Source organism: Acinonyx jubatus, chromosome B2 (assembly GCF_027475565.1).
Source record: "Acinonyx jubatus isolate Ajub_Pintada_27869175 chromosome B2, VMU_Ajub_asm_v1.0, whole genome shotgun sequence".
NCBI classification, from domain to species: Eukaryota; Metazoa; Chordata; class Mammalia; order Carnivora; family Felidae; genus Acinonyx; species Acinonyx jubatus.
Window position 1 is genome coordinate 118,771,703 of NC_069385.1, and position 18,393 is coordinate 118,790,095.

General features: G+C 36.5%; 1 protein-coding gene and 1 pseudogene across 7 annotated transcripts in view; one reads left to right on the forward strand and one right to left on the reverse strand.

Moving 5' to 3' along the window:
* Positions 1 to 4,621: 4,621 nt before the first annotated feature.
* Positions 4,622 to 8,017, reverse strand: LOC128315785 (heterogeneous nuclear ribonucleoproteins A2/B1-like; annotated as a pseudogene).
* Positions 8,018 to 10,239: 2,222 nt separating this feature from the next.
* The window catches only part of LOC128315662 (butyrophilin subfamily 1 member A1-like), a 35,202-nt gene continuing 27,048 nt past the window's right edge, over positions 10,240 to 18,393 (forward strand). For 4 of the 7 annotated variants that reach the window (XM_053222973.1, XM_053222974.1, XM_053222976.1 and 1 more), the window contains exon 1: positions 10,243 to 10,515. In XM_053222973.1, the coding sequence (XP_053078948.1) occupies positions 10,455 to 10,515 (61 nt within the window). In that variant the 5' untranslated portion in view covers positions 10,243 to 10,454. Of the gene's footprint in view, positions 10,516 to 18,393 lie in introns of all 7 variants that reach the window. The other 3 variants (XM_053222977.1, XM_053222979.1, XM_053222975.1) reach the window with 2 other exon arrangements.

Here is an 18,393-nt window from a genome sequence, read left to right on the forward strand (position 1 = left end):
GATCTTCAATGTGATGAACAGAAAAAATACGCAGCCGAGAATCCTTTATCCAGCAAGTCTGTCATTTAGAATAGAAGGAGAGATAAAGGTCTTCCCAAACAAACAAAAACTGAAGGAATTCCTCACCACTAAACCAGCCCTACTAGAGATCCCAAGGGGGACCCTGTGAGACAAAGTACCAGAGACATCACTACAAGCATAAAACATACAGACATCACAATGACTCTAAACCCGTATCTTTCTATAATAACACTGAGTGTAAATGGACTAAATGTGCCAACCAAAAGACATAGGGTATCAGAATGGGTAAAAAAAACAAGACCCATCTATTTGCTGTCTACAAGAGACTCATTTTAGACCTGAGGACACCTTCAGATTGAGAGTGAGGGGATGGAGACCTATTTATCATGCTACTGGAAGCCAAAAGAAAGCTGGAGTAGCCATACTTCTATCAGACAAACTAGACTTTAAATTAAAGGCTGTAACAAGAGATGAAGAAGGGCATTATATAATAATTACAGGGTCTATCCATCAGGAAGAACTAACAATTATAAATGTCTATGCGCCAAATACAGGAGCCCCCAAATATATAAAACAATAACTCACAAACATAAGCAACCTTATTGATAAGAATGTGGTAATTGCAGGGGACTTTAACACTCCACTTAAGGAAATGGATAGATCATCTAGACACATGGTCAATAAAGAAACAAGGGCCCTGAATGATACACTGGATCAGATGGACTTGACAGATATATTTAGAACTCTGCATCCCAAAGCAACAGAATAGACTTTCTTCTCAAGTGCACATGGAACATTCTCCAAGATAGATCACATACTGGGTCACAAAACAGCCCTTCATAAGTATACAAGACTTGAAATCATACCATGCATACTTTCAGACCACAATGCTATGAAGCTTGAAATCAACCACAGGAAAAACTCTGGAAAACCTCCAAGCATGGAGGTTAAAGAACACCCTACTAAAGAATGAATGGGTCAACCAGGCAATTAGAGAAGAAATGAAAATACAACAATCCAAACGCTTTGGGATGCAGTGAAGGCAGTCCTGAGAGGAAAATACATTGCAATCCAGGCCCATCTCAAGAAACAAGAAAAATCCCAAATACAAAAATCTAACAGCACACCTAAAGGAAATAGAAGCAGAACAGCAAAGGCAGCCTAAGCCCAGCAGAAGAAGAGAAATAATAAAGATCAGAGCAGAAATAAACAATATAGAATCTAAAACAGCTGTAGAGCAGATCAACGAAAGCAAGAGTTGGTTTTTTGAAAAAATAAACAAAACTGATAAACCTCTAGCCAGGCTTATCAAAAAGAAAAGGGAGATCACCCAAATAGATAAAATCATGAATGAAAATGGAATGATTACAACCAATCCCTCAGAGATACAAGCAATTATCAGGGAATACTATGAAAAATTATATGCCAACAAATTGGACAGCCTGGAAGAAATGGACAAATTCCTAAACACCCAAACTCTTCCAAAACTCAATCAGGAGGAAATAGAAAGCTTGAACAGACCCCTAACCAGCGAAGAAAGGGAATCAGTCATCAAAAATCTCCCAAGAAATAAGAGTCCAGGAGCAGATGGCTTCCCAGGGGAGTTCTACCAGACGTGTAAACCAGAGATAATACCTACCGTTCTCAAGCTATTCCAAAAAATAGAAAGGGAAGGAAAACTTCCAGACTCATTCTATGAAGCCAGTATTACTTTGATTCCTAAACCAGACAGAGACCCATTAAAAAAGAGAACTATAGGCCAATATCCCTGATGAATATGGATACAAGAATTCTCAATAAGATACTAGCAAATCGAATTCAACAGCATATAAAAAGAATTTTTCACCATGATCAAGTGGGATTCATTCCTGGGATGCAGGTCTGGTTCAACATTCGCAAATCAATCAACATGATACATCACATTAATAAAAGAAAAGATAAGAACCATATGATCCTGTCAATCGATGCAGAAAAGGCCTTTGACAAAATCCAGCAACTTTTCTTAATAAAAACCCTCGAGAAAGTCAGGATAGAAGGAACATACTTAAAGATCATAAAAGCCATTTATGAAAAGCCCACAGCTAACATCATCCTCAATGGGGAAAAACTGAGAGCTTTTTCCCTGAGATCAGGAACACGACAGGGATGCCCACTCTCACCGCTGTTGTTTAACATAGTGTTGGAAGTGCTAGCATCAGCAATCAGACAACAAAACGAAATCAAAGGCATCCAAATTGGCAAAGATGAAGTCAAGCTTTCGCTTTTTGCAGATGACATGATATTATACATGGAAAATCCGAAAGACTCCACCAAAAGTCTACTAGAACTGATACATGAATTCAGCAAAGTTGCAGGATACAAAATCAATGTACAGAAATCAGCTGCATTCTTATACATTAATAATGAAGCAACAGAAAGACAAATAAAGAACTGTTCCCATTCACAATTGCACTAAGAAGCATAAAATACCTAGGAATAAATCTAACCAAAAATGTACAAGATCTGTATGCTGAAAACTATAGAAAGCTTATGAAGGAAATTGAAGAAGATATAAAGAAATGGAAAAACATTCCGTGCTCATGGATTGGAAGAATAGATATTGCCAAAATGTCAATACTACCCAAAGCTACCTACACATTCAATGCAATCCCAATCAAAATTGCACCAGCATTCTTCTTGAAACTAGAACAAGCAATCCTAAAATTCATATGGAACCACAAAAGGCCCCGAATAGCCAAAGTAATTTTGAAGAAGAAGACCAAAGCAGGAGGCATCACAATCTCAGACTTTAGCCTCTACTACAAAGCTGTCATCATCAAGACAGCATGGTATTGGCACAAAAACAGACACATAGACCAATGGAATAGAATAGAAACCCCAGAAATAGACCCACAAACCTATGGCCAACTAATCTTTGATAAAGCAGGAAAGAACATCCAATGGGAAAAAAAAGACTCTTTAACAAATGGTGCTGGGAGAACTGGACAGCAACATGCAGAAGGTTGAAACTAGACCACTTTCTCACACCATTCACAAACATAAACTCAAAATGGATAAAGGACCTGAATGTGAGACAGGAAACCATCCAAACCCTAGAGGAGAAAGCAGGAAAAGACCTCTCTGACCTCAGCCGTAGCAATTTCTTACTTGACACATCCCCAAAGGCAAGGGAATTAAAAGCAAAAATGAACTACTGAGACCTCATGAAGATAAAAAGCTTCTGCACAGCAAAGGAAACAACCAACAAAACTAAAAGGCAACCAACGGAATGGGAAAAGATATTTGCAAATGACATATCGGACAAAGGGCTTGTATCCAAAATCTATAAAGAGCTCACCAAACTCCACACCCAAAAAACAAATAACCCAGTGAAGAAACGGGCAGAACACATGAATAGACACTTCTCTAAAGAAGACATCCGGATGGCCAACAGCCACATGAAAAGATGCTCAACGTCGTTCCTCATCAGGGAAATACAAATCAAAACCACACTCAGGTATCACCTCACGCCAGTCAGAGTGGCCAAAATGAACAAATCAGGAGACTATAGATGCTGGAGAGGATGTGGAGAAACGGGAACCCTCTTGCACTGTTGTGGGAATGCAAATTGGTGCAGCCACTCTGAAAAACAGTGTGGAGGTTCCTCAGAAAATTAAAAATAGACCTACCCTATGACCCAGCGGTAGCACTGCTAGGAATTTACCCAAAGGATACAGGAGTACTGATGCATAGGGGCACTTGTACCCCAATGTTTATAGCAGCACTCTCAACAATAGCCAAATTATGGAAAGAGCCTAAATGTCCATCAACTGATGAATGGATAAAGAAATTGTGGTTTATATACACAATGGAGTACTACGTGGCAATGAGAAAGAATGAAATAGGCCCTTTGTAGCAACGTGGATGGAACTGGAGACTGTTATGCTGAGTGAAATAAGCCATACAGAGAAAGACAGATACCATATAGTTTCACTCTTATGTGGATCCTGAGAAACTTAACAGAAACCCATGGGGGAGGGGAAGGAAAAAAAAAGGGGTTAGGGTGGGAGAGAGCCAAAGCATAAGAGACTGTTAAAAACTGAGAACCAATGAGGGTTGATGGGGGGTGGGAGGGAGGGGAGGGTGGGTGATGGATATTGAAGAGGGCACCTTTTGGGATGAGCAGTGGGTGTTGTAAGGAAACCAATTTGACAATAAATTTCATATATTGGAAAAAAAACAAAAAATAATACACAGGAAAAACAAAAACTCAATAGAAAATATTCCTGAGGAAATCCAGACATTCGATTTGGTAGGTAAAAACTTTATTTTCTTTTCATTTAGAACTATTTTATTAAATTATAAATGTACAACAGCCTCTCAACTGTACCCATGCACTTACATTGTTTTTTAAGGAAAAATGTTATGCCTTATTACACCATAATCCTAATAGCTTTTCAAAACCTTGAGAAAAATCTTTAAAAAGATTTTACATGTCATCTGAAACTGACAAATTTAACACTATCAAAAAAGAGTGCTTCTATACTCTTACAAAAACCACTAGAAAGAAATAATAATTATAAAGCTAAGAGACTGTCTCAAAGGAATATTTTTTTTAAAGCAATTCTTCTTCCACAGTAGGGTAATGGTATTAAATAATTCAATCCATTCACAAAATGGCTCTCTGCATCTGCTCTGGTCTCTTCTGCCATATCACTGAATATTTATGCATGACTGAGATAAGAGTTTCCTTAACATTGTTATTTCAATAACCTGAAGCTGTTCTGTTAATTCTGAGAGCTTTCATTCTCTCCTATTTATATAGTGAAGCCCATGGCAAATAGGAAGAAGCTGAATTTTGACTTCTTCCCCCATAACCCCCACTTCCTCCACTGCCTGTAGGACCATAGTTGCCTCTAGGACCATAGTTGCCTCCACCATATGGCCTCACATGTTCCTGGTACCACCAAAGATTCCACTTTCATTGGACCATAGTTACAAGGTTACTAGGTATAATTTCCAAAACCATTGTAATTTCCACTTCCATAATTTCCTCCTCCACAGTTGTCATAACCACCTCTATAGCCCCCATCCTGGTTGCTACATCCAGGTCCCCCACCACCATATCTTCTTCTTCCTCATCCATAACCAGGGCTACCTCTAAAATTGCCACCTGTTGGTTCTCTTCCATACCCATTACAACCATCCGCAAATCCACAACCACTTCATATGCATCAGATCCTCCCCTAAAATTATTTCCTGGTCCTTGTCCAAAATTTCTACCACCCCCAGGAGAATCTCCAAAACCAAAGTTTCCTCCTCTTCCACTTCTAGAACTTTGGCCTTCCTGCATTTCTTGTCTACACAAAACCTTTCTTACTTTTGCATTATGACCACTGATTGTATAATATTTCTATAACACAATCTTTTTTTTTAACGTTTATTTATTTTTGAGACAGAGGGAGACAGAGTGTAAGTGAGAGAGGGGCAGAGAAAGAGACACACACAGAATCTGAAACAGGCTTCAGGCTCTGAGCTGTCAGCACAGAGCCCGATGCAGGGCTCGAACCCACGAGCCATGAGATCATGACCTGAGCTGAAGTCGGATGCTTAACCAACTGAGCCACCCATGCGCCCCTGCAACACAATCTTATTCACAGATCATGATCATCAAAAGTAACAAATCCAAAGCATCTTTTCTTTCAATACTGCCTATCAGTAATTATATCAATGGTATCAATCTTTCCATATTTCTTGAAATAATCTCTAAGATGATATCCCTCACTGTCTTCATTAGTTCCACCAAAAAACAGCTTCTTTACAGTTACATGAGCCCCTCGTTTTCCAGTTTCCTCTTCTTTTGCAACGGCACATTTTGGCTCAACCACTCTCCCATCAATTGAATGAGGTCTTGCAGCCATGGCAGCATCAACCTCAGTCACAGATGAAAAAGTTACAAAACCAAATCCTCTTGATCTTTTGCTCACAGGATCACTCATGACCACACAATCTGTAAGTTTTCCCCATTGTTGGTAGTAGTTCTTCAAATTTTCTTCTGTGGTTTCAAAGCTTAAGCCACCAATAAAGGGTAGATAAAAACTCTAAAGTACAGCATGTCTATAGTGCTAAAGAAAATTATAAGAATGATGTCTCACCAATTTGAGAATATCAGTAAAGAGAAATTATGAAAAAGAAACAGAAATTCTGGAATAGTTGAAATAATTTACTAGAGAGACTCAACATCAGGTTTCGGAAGGTATAACACAATCAGCGAATTTAAAAGTGGGCCAGTTGAGATTAACCAGTCTGAAGAACAAAAAGAAAAAAAATAATAATCAACAGAGCCAAAGAGAAATGTCTGAAACCATCAAGTATATTAATAAATATAATGGGACTTCCAGAAGTAGAGGAGAAAAGAAAGGAGCATAAATAATATTTGAAAGACTAGTGACCAAAACCATTCAAAATTTGATGAAAAATTTTAATCTACACATTCAAAAGGCTGAACAAACTCTAAATAGGATAAACTCATCATAAACAAACTGCTGAAATTAAAAAAACAAACATAAAAATAATATTTTCACAGCAGTAATAATGAAATGGCTCACAATGGGGAAGTGATCATCTATAAAATTACCAGCTTATTTCTCATCAGAAGCTATGGAGGCCATAGGGTGCCTGGGTGGCTCAGTCGGTTAAGCATCTGACTTCTGCTAAGGTCATGATCTCACAGTTTGTGGGTTCAAGTCCCACATCAGGCTCTGTGCTGACAGTTCAAAGCCTGGAGCCTGCTTCAGATTCCGTATCTCCCTCTCTCTGTCCCTCCCCTGCTCCTGCTCTGTCTCTCAAAAATAAATAAATGTTAAAAAAAGTTTTAAAGAAAAAGAAGAAACTATGGAAGTCACAAGCAGTGGAATGACACACTTGAAGAGCTAAAAGCAAAAACTTTTCAAGCAAAAATTTTATATCCAGCAAAACTATTCAAAAAATGAGAGACAAACCAAGACATATTCACATCTACAAAAACTGAGAGTGTTAGATGCTAATAGGTCTATCCCCCCCACACAAAAATGCTAAAATGATAGGATACTAGACAGTGATTCAAATCTATATAAAGAGATAAATAACACTGGTAAAATTAACTACATAGGTAAATTTAAGACAAATATATATGTATTTTTGCTTATAATTCATTTTTCCTATCTGATTTAAAAAGCAGCTGCATAAAACAATAAATATAAATTAAATTGATGGGCATATAATGCATAAAGATATAATTTGCCATGATAACAGCATAAAAGGGGTGGAGGACCTCAATTTTTTTATACTATTGAGATCAAATTGCTGTTAATATAAATCAGACTTTTATAAGTTAACAGGTTAGTTGTAGTTCTCAGTGAAATAACTACCAACATAGGCTAAAATTATACAACATGATAACAACAAAAAAGAACTAAAATGGCACATTAGACAATATCATTTGTACACAAAGAAGGCATAAATAGAGGCATTGATGGGGAAAATAAGACACACAGAAGAAAAGGCAAAATTGCAGGTCTTTTTTATTAGTAATTACATAAAATGTAGATGATTATACTCTTCAATAAAAGGCAGACTGGCAGAAAGGATTTAAAAACATGTCGGGGCGCCTGGGTGGCTCAGTCGGTTAAGTGTCCGACTTCGGCTCAGGTCATGATCTCGCGGTCTGTGAGTTTGAGTCCCGCGTCGGGCTCTGTGCTGACAGCTCAGAGCCTGGAGCCTGTTTCAGATTCTGTGTCTCCCTTTCTCTCTGGCGCTTCCCATTCATGCTCTGTCTCTCTCTGTCTCAAAAATAAAAAAATAAACGTTAAAAAAAATTAAAAAAAAACATGATATAATTACATATTTTCAATAAAAGACTCACTTTATATTCAAGGACATAAATAGATTGAAAATAAAAGACCATGTGAACAATAAATGAAGGAGAGCTAGAGTGGTGATACTAATATCACAGTTTAATATACCTTAAGGCAAACATTGTTACAAGAGATAAAGAAAAACATTATATAATGAAAGAGCATCAGTCCATAAATAAGATATAGCAATTATAAACATATATGTACCTAACAATTGAGCCCCAAAATACACGAAGGAGAAACTGACAGGGTCAAGGGGAGAAATTGTTCAACAATAATAATTGGAGATTTTCATGTTCCACTTTCAATAGATAAAACAACTAGTTTAATTATAATACGGAAATAGAAGACTTTATAAACCAACTGGACATAATAGACATCTATAGAACACCCCACCCGACAACAGCAGAATACACATTTACAAGATAGAAAATATGTTAGAAACAGTCTTAATAAATGTAAAAAATTAAAGTCGTAAAAATATGTTCTTTTTTGCAATGAAATGAAATTAAAAATAAGTATCAAAATAAAATTCAGGAAACTTACAAATATGTGGGAATTAAACAACACACTCATAAAGAACCCATGAATCAAAGTCACAAGAAGTTAGGAAATACTTTGATATGAACAAAAATTAAAATGAAAAACACCAAAACTTAAGGTATGTAGTGAAAACAGAGCCAAGAGAGAAATTTATAGCTATAAACAGCTACATTAAAAAGGAAAAAAAAATAAGATCTCAAACCAATACCCTAAAATTCTACCTTAAGACACTGGGAAATAAAAGAACATACTAAGAGCAAACAGAAAGAAGGAAATAATAAATATTAGAGTGAAGAGACAACAGAAGAATAGAAAAACAATAGAGAAAATAATGAAACCAGAAGCTGGTTTTCTGAAGATCAGCAGAAGTGATAAACATTTGGCAAAAAATAGATGACCCAAAACACTAAAATCAGGAAAGAAGGAGGAGACATTACTATAAGCCTTACAGAACAGGAACTATTATAAAGGAATACTATGAACAAATGCTGATAAACTAGATCAGATAAACTAAATGAAATGAATTCTTAGAAACAAACTACTAAAGTGACTCCAGAAGAAATGGAAAATATGGATATGCCTATAATAATAGATCAAGTTCATATTTAAATTTTTTTTCAACATTTTTTATTTATTTTTGGGACAGAGAGAGACAGAGCATGAACGGGGGAGGGGCAGAGAGAGAGACACAGAATCGGAAACAGGCTCCAGGCTCTGAGCCATCAGCCCAGAGCCTGACGCGGGGCTCGAACTCACGGACCGCGAGATCGTGACCTGGCTGAAGTCGGACGCTTAACCGACTGCGCCACCCAGGCGCCCCTCAAGTTCATATTTAAAAAACTATCAAAGAAAAAAAAAAAAAGCCCAGCCTAGATGATTTCACTAGTGAATTCGACCAAAGTTTTGAAGAAACATCAACACCAATCTTTCTCAAACTCTTCCAAAAAACAGAAAAGGTGGGAACACTTTTTATTCAATCTATGAAGCCAGATTACCCTGATCTCAAAGCCAGAGAAAGGCATTACAAGAAACAAAAACTATAGACCAGTAGCTGTTATGAATATAGATGCAAAAATCCTCAACAAAATATTAGCAAACTGACTCCAGCAGCATATTAAAAGGATTACACATGATAACAAAGTGGGATTTACCCTAGAAATGCAGAGTTGGCTCAGCATACAAAAACCAATCAATATAATACACCATATTTAATAGAATGAGAACAAACACATTACCATCTCAATGGATGTAAAATTTTTTTTTACAAAATCCAATGTCTTTTCCTAATTAAAACAGACAAAATAAAACACTTAATACACTAGAAATAGAAGGGAATGTTTTCAAACTGAAGGCCATTTATAAAATAACATCATATTAAATGATGAAAGTCTTGGGGCACCTGGGTGGCTCAGTTAAGCATCCCACTTCGGCTCAGGTAATGATCTCACCGTTTGTGAGTTCGAGCCCTGCATGGGGTTCTGTGCTGATAGCTCAGAGCCTGGAGCCTGCTTCAGATTCTGTCTCTCTTTCTCTCTGCCCCTCCCCTGCTCGTGCTCTGTCTCTGTCTCTCTCAAAAACAAATAACATTTAAAAAAATGATGAAAGTCTCAAATCTTTCCTCTAAGGAACAAAAAGGATATCCACCCTTAACACGTCTATTCAACAATGCACTGGAGATCTAGACAGAGGCAAGATAAATTGTGCATGTATTCGAGTAAGTGAACAATCACAACGAAAATATGTTTTATGATTATATAAGGTCCAGAGTCCAGGGTGTCCTGGCTTCTGGAATAAGTTCATACTCCACCTAACTACAGAACTCAGGAACAGCATACCTTTATGTGACTGACACTTCTGTCTGACCCAGGATATTGCCCTGGGTGGCATAATCTCTCATCCCTGTGCTTGTATAAGGAACACAAAGACATCTCAGAATCCTGCCAACGCAGCTCAGAACAGAGTTGGGAATTTCTTTTAGGCCACGAGTGACGGACCTGAAAAGAACTCCTTCCTAAGATGGTGACTCAGCAAACAGGTCTAGATACAAATTCACTTATGAATAATGAGACACATAAAAGTAAGTTTTACTGCTGTTCCTGCTATTATTGTGTGTGTGTGTGTGTATGTGCGAGCGCGCGCGTGTGTGCGCGCGTGAATGCGTGCATGTATGTGAGCTCATATGTCTAGTGCTTCTAAGAAAAGTATTTGACCACAAAAATAAAGCAGACACTAGGATGCAATTTGCACTAGGGTGCAACTAAGTGTTGGAGCTATTATTCTCTCAGGGCCGGTCAACCTGACTTCTTATTTCTTCTCATTCCCTAATTACAAACTGTCCCAAAGCTCTCAGTTCAATAATCTCTCATTGCATATTTCTTTTTTTTTCCCATGTCATTCTCCTTTCTCATTTTTGCCCACGCAAGTTACTTTGGAGAGTCTCTCTGTCCCTATATTTCCCCTCTTCTATCAGTAATGCTCCTGAGTCAGATGCTTTCTGCATAGTTTAAATTTTGCTTTTCTCTCTACTCTAACCTCACAATTCCAACTCCTAGAGTGATCTCACTTCAATCCATCCTTTTCTGCATGTCATTGGCATGCCATTTATTTCAAATATATATACAGATATTAACATTTAATAAATGTGGTATTTACATTCTAAAAGGTGAGAAAGATGACTTTATAGGATTGAAAACCAACACTCTCATACTAACCACTCTGTGTAATAATGTAATAAAAGTTTTTTCAAAGGAACGTGTTGCTATGGAATTCTAAAGGACTATTAATATTCATAGTGAATACATTTTAATGTGCATCAACTCAGGGTTTTAGGACTAGAGTAGAGAGCCAATCTATACTGACTGTAGTTCTGATTGTTAGTAAGTTGGGGAAAATATCAATGTGTAATAAGACTGTAAATAAGTGATTAATTTTTCCTGATTGGAAAAATAAATAATCAAGGACTATCCAGATACAGAATGGAAAAAAGTTCTTTCCAGTCACCAGTGGGGTATCATTCAAGTTGTCCTCATATAAGATTTATATTATGCTCCAAAAATGTTTCATGCAAGAATATTATGGCATTGGGCTACTTTGATTTTAACCCCCATGACCTATTCACCTATTCCCCCCACCAATCTTCCCTCTAGTCATCTTCTGTTGGTTCTTTATAGTTAAGAGTCTGTGTTTTGGTTTCTCTCTTTTTTCTTTGTTTTGTTTCTTAAATTCCACATATGAGTGAAATTATATGGTATTTTTCTTTGGCTGACTTATTTTGCTTAGCATTATGCTTTTTAGGTCCATTCACATTGTTGTAAATGGCAAGATTTCATTTTTTTTTTCGCCAAATAGTGTTCCGTTGTGTGTGTGTGTGTGTGTGTGTATCACTTCTTCTTTATCCATTTATCTATTGATAGGCCCTAGGCCTGCTTCCATAATTTGGCAATTTTAAATACTGCTCACTATAAACATAGGGATGCATGTATCCCTTTGAATTAGTGTTTTTATGTTTTTGGAGTAAATACCCAGTAATGTGATTACTGGATCATAGGGTAGTTCTATTTTCATTTTTTTGAGAACCTCCATACTATTTTCCAGAGAGGCTGCATCAGTTTACATTTCCACCAACAGTGCAGGAGGGTTTCTACACATCCTCACCAAAACTTGTTTCTGTGTTTTTTATTTTAGCCATTGTGATAGGTGTGAAATAATATCTCTTTGTAGTTTGAGTTTGTATTTCCCTGATGATGAATGATGTTGAACATATTTTCATGTGTATATCTTCTTTGAAGAAATATCTGTTCATGGCTTCTGTACTTTTTAAAAAATTTTTAATGTTTATTTATTTTTGAGAGGGAGAGAGACAGACAGTACGTGAGTAGGGGAGGGGCGGAGAGAGAGGTGGAGACACAGAATCCAAAGCAGGCTCCAAGCTCTGAGCTGTCAGCACAGAGCTCAACGCAGTGCTCAGAACCACAAACCTGGAGATCATGACCTGAGCCAAAGTCGGACACCTAACTGAGCCACCCAGGCTCCCCACTTCTGCACACTTTAAAACAATTTTTTTTAACATTTATTTATTTTTGAGAGACAGAGCACAAGCAGGGGAGGGGCAGAGAGGGAGAGAGACACAGAATCTGAAGCAGGCTCCAGGCTCTGAGCTGTCAGCACAGAGCCTGATGTGGGGCCTGAACCCACCAACTGTGAGATCATGACCTGAGCCAAAGTCAGATGCTCAACCAACTGAGCCACGCAGGCGCCCGTCTGCACACTTTTTAATTGGATTTTTTGTTTTTGGCTGTTGAGTTGTATAAGTTCTTTATATATTTTGGATACTAAGTGTTTATCGGATATGTCATTTGCAAATACAGTAAAACCTTGGTTTGCGAGCATAATTCATTCTGGAAACATGTTTGTAATCCAAAACACTTGTATATCAAAAAGGATTTCAAGAACAATTGGCTCAGTTGTGATCATGTGACATTTGGTGTCACGTACCACTAGTATTATAAGACATATTTTGTTTATCAAGTTAAAATTTATTAGACATGTTTGCTCATCTTGCAGAACACTTGCAGAACAAGGTACTTGCAATCCAAGGTTTTACATACTTTATTTAATTCCATAGGTTGTCTTTTAGTTTTGTTTATTGTTTCCTTTACTGTACAGAAGCTTTTTATTTTGATGCAGCCCCAATACTTTTTTTTGCTTTTATTCCTTTTGCCTCAGGAGAAACATCTAGAAAAATGTTATTATGGCAAATGTCAGAAAAATTACTTCCTGTCCTGTCTTCTAGGATTTTTATGGTTTCAGGTCCCACATTTAGGTCCTTAATCCATTTTGAGTTTATTTTTGTGTATGGTATAAGAAAGTGGTTCAGTGTCATTCCTTTGCATGTAGCTGTCCAGTTTTCCCAGCACCATGTATTGAAGAGACAATACATGGTCTGTGCTCTGTCTCTGTCTTTTTCCCATTGGATATTCTTTCCTGCTTTCTCAAAGATTAATTGACCAGGTAATTGCAGGTTTATTTCTTGGCTTTCTATTCTGTTCTATTGGTCTATGTGTCTGGGTTTTTTGTTTTTTTGTTTTTGTTTTTGTTTTTGCCAGTACCATATTATTTTGATTACTACAGCTGTATAGCATATCTTGAAATCTGGAATTGTGATACCCCCAGTTTTGTTCTTCTTTCTCAAGATTGCTTTGGCTCTTCAGGGTCTTCAGTGCTTTCATTAAAAATTTAAGGCTATTTGTTCTAGTTCTGTGAAATGTTGTTGGTATTTTAATAGGGATTGCATTAAATTTGTAGATTGCCTTGGGTACTGTGAACATTTTAACAATATTAATTCTTCCAATTCATGGAATATTTGTGTCATCTTTAATTTCTTTCATCAGTGTTCTATAGACTTCAGACTACAGTTCCTTTGCCTCCTTGGTTAAGTTTATTCCTAGGCATTTTATTATTTTGATGCAGTTGTAAATGGGATTGTTTTCTTAATTTCTCTTTCTTCTACTTCATTATTATGGTATAGAAATGCAACAGATTTCTGTACATTGATTTTGTATCCTGTGACTTTACTGGATTCATTTATCAGTTCTGATAGATTTTTGGTGTAGTCTTTTGGGTCTTCTATCTATAATATTATGTCACCTGCAAATTGTGAAAGTTTTACATCTTCCTTGCCAATTGGATGCCTTTTATTCCTTTTTCTTGTCTGATTGCTGTGCTGGCCTCCACTGACATTCATTCAGGTGAGGAAGGGACACATTGTTAGTTGAGTGAAGGTGAATGTCTAGGCTCCTCGATCATTGCTGAATAGTGGGAGAGGAATACCAGTTTTTTCTTTGTGTTTGGTTGGTATAGGAGAGTTCTTGCCTGAAAAGTTTCTGTCTTGCTATGTTGCTCATTTCTTGTCCTTTGGCATCAAGTGGCAGCCTTTCCTCAAGGATTATTTTATCTTTGCCCATTGACATTTCTGGGTGATTGGTTTCTCCAGTATCCAGTCATGGATATTAGGCAAAAGGAAAACCCAGAAAACTCACATGTATCATTTTTTGAGCCTCAAGGTCCCTAGTCTTTCTACCTTTATCTCTCCACCTTTCAGAGTATTCTTGTATTTGTTTTACATATATTACAGGGTTTTAGGCTGTAGTTATTATGAGGAAAAGAGAAATGCGTGTCTATTCAGTCTTTCTCCAGAACTATATAATGTCTTGGCTTCTTAATTGACTAATGATATTGTTCCCAATGTCTTCAAGTCTTTAAACAAATGTTCTCACCAAAAGACTAATATACTTGTTTATTTTCTCTAGACACATTTTTTGGACTGTTTCAATCAAACACAATTTAATTTAATTCACCATTGGTCAACGCCTTCTCTTGCTTGACTGAAAAATGAGTACCTGGAACTTATTTTGGTTATAGCCTCAATTTCATTTTTTCTTATTTTCATGAAGAAATCCTTCTAACATATTTAATTTAAAATTTTAAAAATTTATCTTAGAGTTGCTTTACCATAATTTGAGAATATTGTGATGAGAGCTACTGTGGTAATGCCAATGTATGTTGTTATCTTTTTTTTTTCCAGTTTTTATTTTAAATTTCAGTTAGTTAACATATAATGTAATATTAGTTTCATGTGTATAATATAGTGATTCAACAATTCCATACAATACCCAGTGCTCATCACAAGTGTACTCCTTATTCCTCATCACCTATGTAATACATTCTCCCACCCACTTCCTCTTTGGTAACCATCAACTTTTTCTCTATAGTTAACAGTCTATTTCTTTTGCCTCTCTCTCTCTCTTTCCCTTTGCTCATTTGCTTTGTTTCTTAAATTCCACACATGAATGAAATCATTTGGTATTTGTCTTTCTCTGACTGACTTATTTCACTACTGCCTAGTTCCATCCATGTTTTTGCAAGTGGCAAGATTTCATTCTTTTTGATGGCTGAGTAATATTCCTGTGTGTGTGTGTGTGTGTGTGTGTGTGTGTGTGTGTGCACCATATCTTTATCCACTCATCAATGGACACTTGAGCTATTTCCAAATTTGGCTATTGTAAATAATGCTTCTATAAACATTGGGATGCATGTATCCCTTAGATTTAGTATTTTTGTATTCTTTGGGTGAATACCTAATAGTGCAATTGCTGGATCATAAGTTAGTTCTATTTTTAATTTTTTACAAACCTCCATACTGTTTTCCAGAACGACTGCACCACTTTGCATTCCCACCAACAGTGCAAGAGGATTCCCCTTTATCCACATCCTTGCAAACACTTCATTTTTGTGTTGTTGATTTTAGCCATTTTGATAGGTGTCAGGTTGTACTTCACATTGTTCTAACTTGTATTTCCCTGAAGATGAGTGATGTTGAGCATCTTTTCATGTATCTATTGGTCATTTGGATATTTTCTTTGGAAAAAATGTCTATTCATGTCTTCTGCCCATTTTTAAATTGGATTATTTATTTTTGGGTGTCAAGCTTTACTAGTTTTTTTTTTTAATGTTTATTTATTTTTGAGAGAGAGAGAGAGAAAGTGAGCAGGGGAGGGGCAAAGAGAGAGGGAGACACAGAATCCGAAGCAGGCTCCCAGCTCTGAGCTGTCAGCACAGAGCCTGACACAGCACTCAAACTCAACAACTGTGAGATCATGACCTGAGCCAAAGTTGGTTGGACACTTAACCAACTGAGCCACCCAGGTGTCCTTATACTAGTTCCTAATGTATTTTGCATACTAACCCTTTATTGGATATGTAATTTGCAAATATCTTCTCCCTTCTCCTATTCCATAGGTTGTCTTCTCGTTTTGTTGGTTGCTTCTTTCTCTGTGCAAAAGCTTGTTATTTTGCTGTAGTCACAAGAGTTTATTTTTGCTTTTGTTTCCCTTGCCTCAGGAGACATATCTAGAAAGAAGTTGCTATGCCCAATGTCAGAGAAATTACTATCTGTGCTTTCTTCAGGGAATTTTGTGATTTCAGGTCTCACATTCAGGTCTTTATTACACTTTGAGTTATTTTTGTGTGTGGTGAAAGAGAATGGTCCAGTTTCATTCTTTTGCTTGTTGCCAGTTTTCACAACATTTGTTGAAGAGATAATCTTTAGCCAGTGGAAATTCTCTCTTGCTTTGTCAGATATTAATTAACCATATACTTGTGGGTTAATTTCTTGGTTTTCTATTCTGTTCTATTGATCAATGTGTCTATTTTTGTGCCAGTACCATACTGTTTTGAATACTACAGATTTGTAATGTAATTTGAAGTCCATAATTGTGATGTCTACAAATTTGCTTTGCTTTTTCAAGGTTGCTTTGCCTATTTGGGGCCTTTCGTGGTTTCATAAAAATTTTAGGATTGCTTGTTTTAGCTCTGTGAAAAATGCTGGTGGTATTTTGGTAGGGATTTCATAACTGTTTAGATTGCTTTCGGTGGTATCGATATTTTAATGATGTTTGTTTTTCTAATCCACGATCATGGAATGTCTTTCCATTTCTCTGTGTAATCTTCAGTTTCTTTCATCAGTGTTTTATAGTTTTCAGTGTAAAGTTCTTTCACTTCTTTGGGTAGGCTTATTCCTGGGAATCTTATTGTTTTTGGTGCAACTGTAAATAGGATTGATTTAATTTCTTTCTGCTACTTCATTATTGGTGTATAGAAATGAAACAGATTTCTATACATTGATTTTGTGACTTTACTGCATTTGTGTATCAGTTCTAGCAGTTTTTTGGTGGAGTCTTTAAAGTTTTCTACATAGAGTATCATGTCATCTGCAAATAATGAGTTTTACTTTTCCTTTGCCTATTTGGATGCCTTTTATTTATTTATTTTTTATTGTTGTTGCCTAATTGCTGTACTAGGACTTCCAGTACTACGTGCATAAAAGTGGTAAGAATGGAAATCCCTGTCTTGTTCCTTAATGTAGAGGAAAAGCTCTCAGTTTTTCCCATTGGGGACAATGTTACCTATGGATTTTCCAGTTATGGCCTTTCTTATGTTGAGGGATGTTCCCTCTAAACCTACTATGTTGAGGGTTTTTATCATGAATTGATGTGTACTTTGTCAAACACTTTTTCTGCATCCATTGAAATGTTCCTATGGTTCTTATGCTTTCTTTCATTAAGGTGGTATATCACATTGATTGATTTGAAAATATTAAACCACCCCTGAAGCCAAGGAATAAATACCACTTCGTGGTGGTGAATGAATTTTTAAATGTATTGGATTTGGTTTGCTGGCATTTTGTTGATTTTTTTGCATCTATGTTCATCAGAAATATTGGCCTATAGTGCTCTTTTTTGTGTGGTGTTTTTATCTGGCTTGGTGTCAGGGAAATGATACTCATAGAATGAATTTGGAGGCTTTCCTTCCTTTAGTAATTTTTAGAATAGTTTTAGAGGAATAGCTATTAACCCTTCTTCAAATGTTTGGTAGAATTCGCCTGTGAAGCCATCTAGCCTTGGACTTTTGTTGGTTGGGAATTTTTAACTTACTGATGCAATTTCTTTACTGGTTATTGGTCTATTCAAATTTTCTATTTCTTCATGATTCAATTTTGGTAAGTTATATGTTTCTAGCAATTTATCCATTTCTTCCAGGTTGTGTAATTTGTTGGCATGTAATTTTTCATTGTGTTCTCTTGTTAGTATTTCTGTGGTGTTGGTTGTTATTTCTCCTCTCTCATTTGTGATTTTCTTTATTTGAGTCTTCTCTCTCTCTCTCTTTCTCTCTCTCTTTCTCTCTCATCTCTCTCTCTTATGAGTGTAGTTAGAGGTTTATCAATTTTGCTGATCTTTGCAAAGAACCAGCCCCTGGTTTCATTGATATGTTCTATTGTTTTTTAATTTCTATATCATTTATTTATGCTCTAATATATATTATTTCCTTCCATCTGCTTGTTTGGGGTTTTGTTTCTTGTTCCTTTTCTAGAGTTTTTAGGTGTAAGATCAGGTTTTCT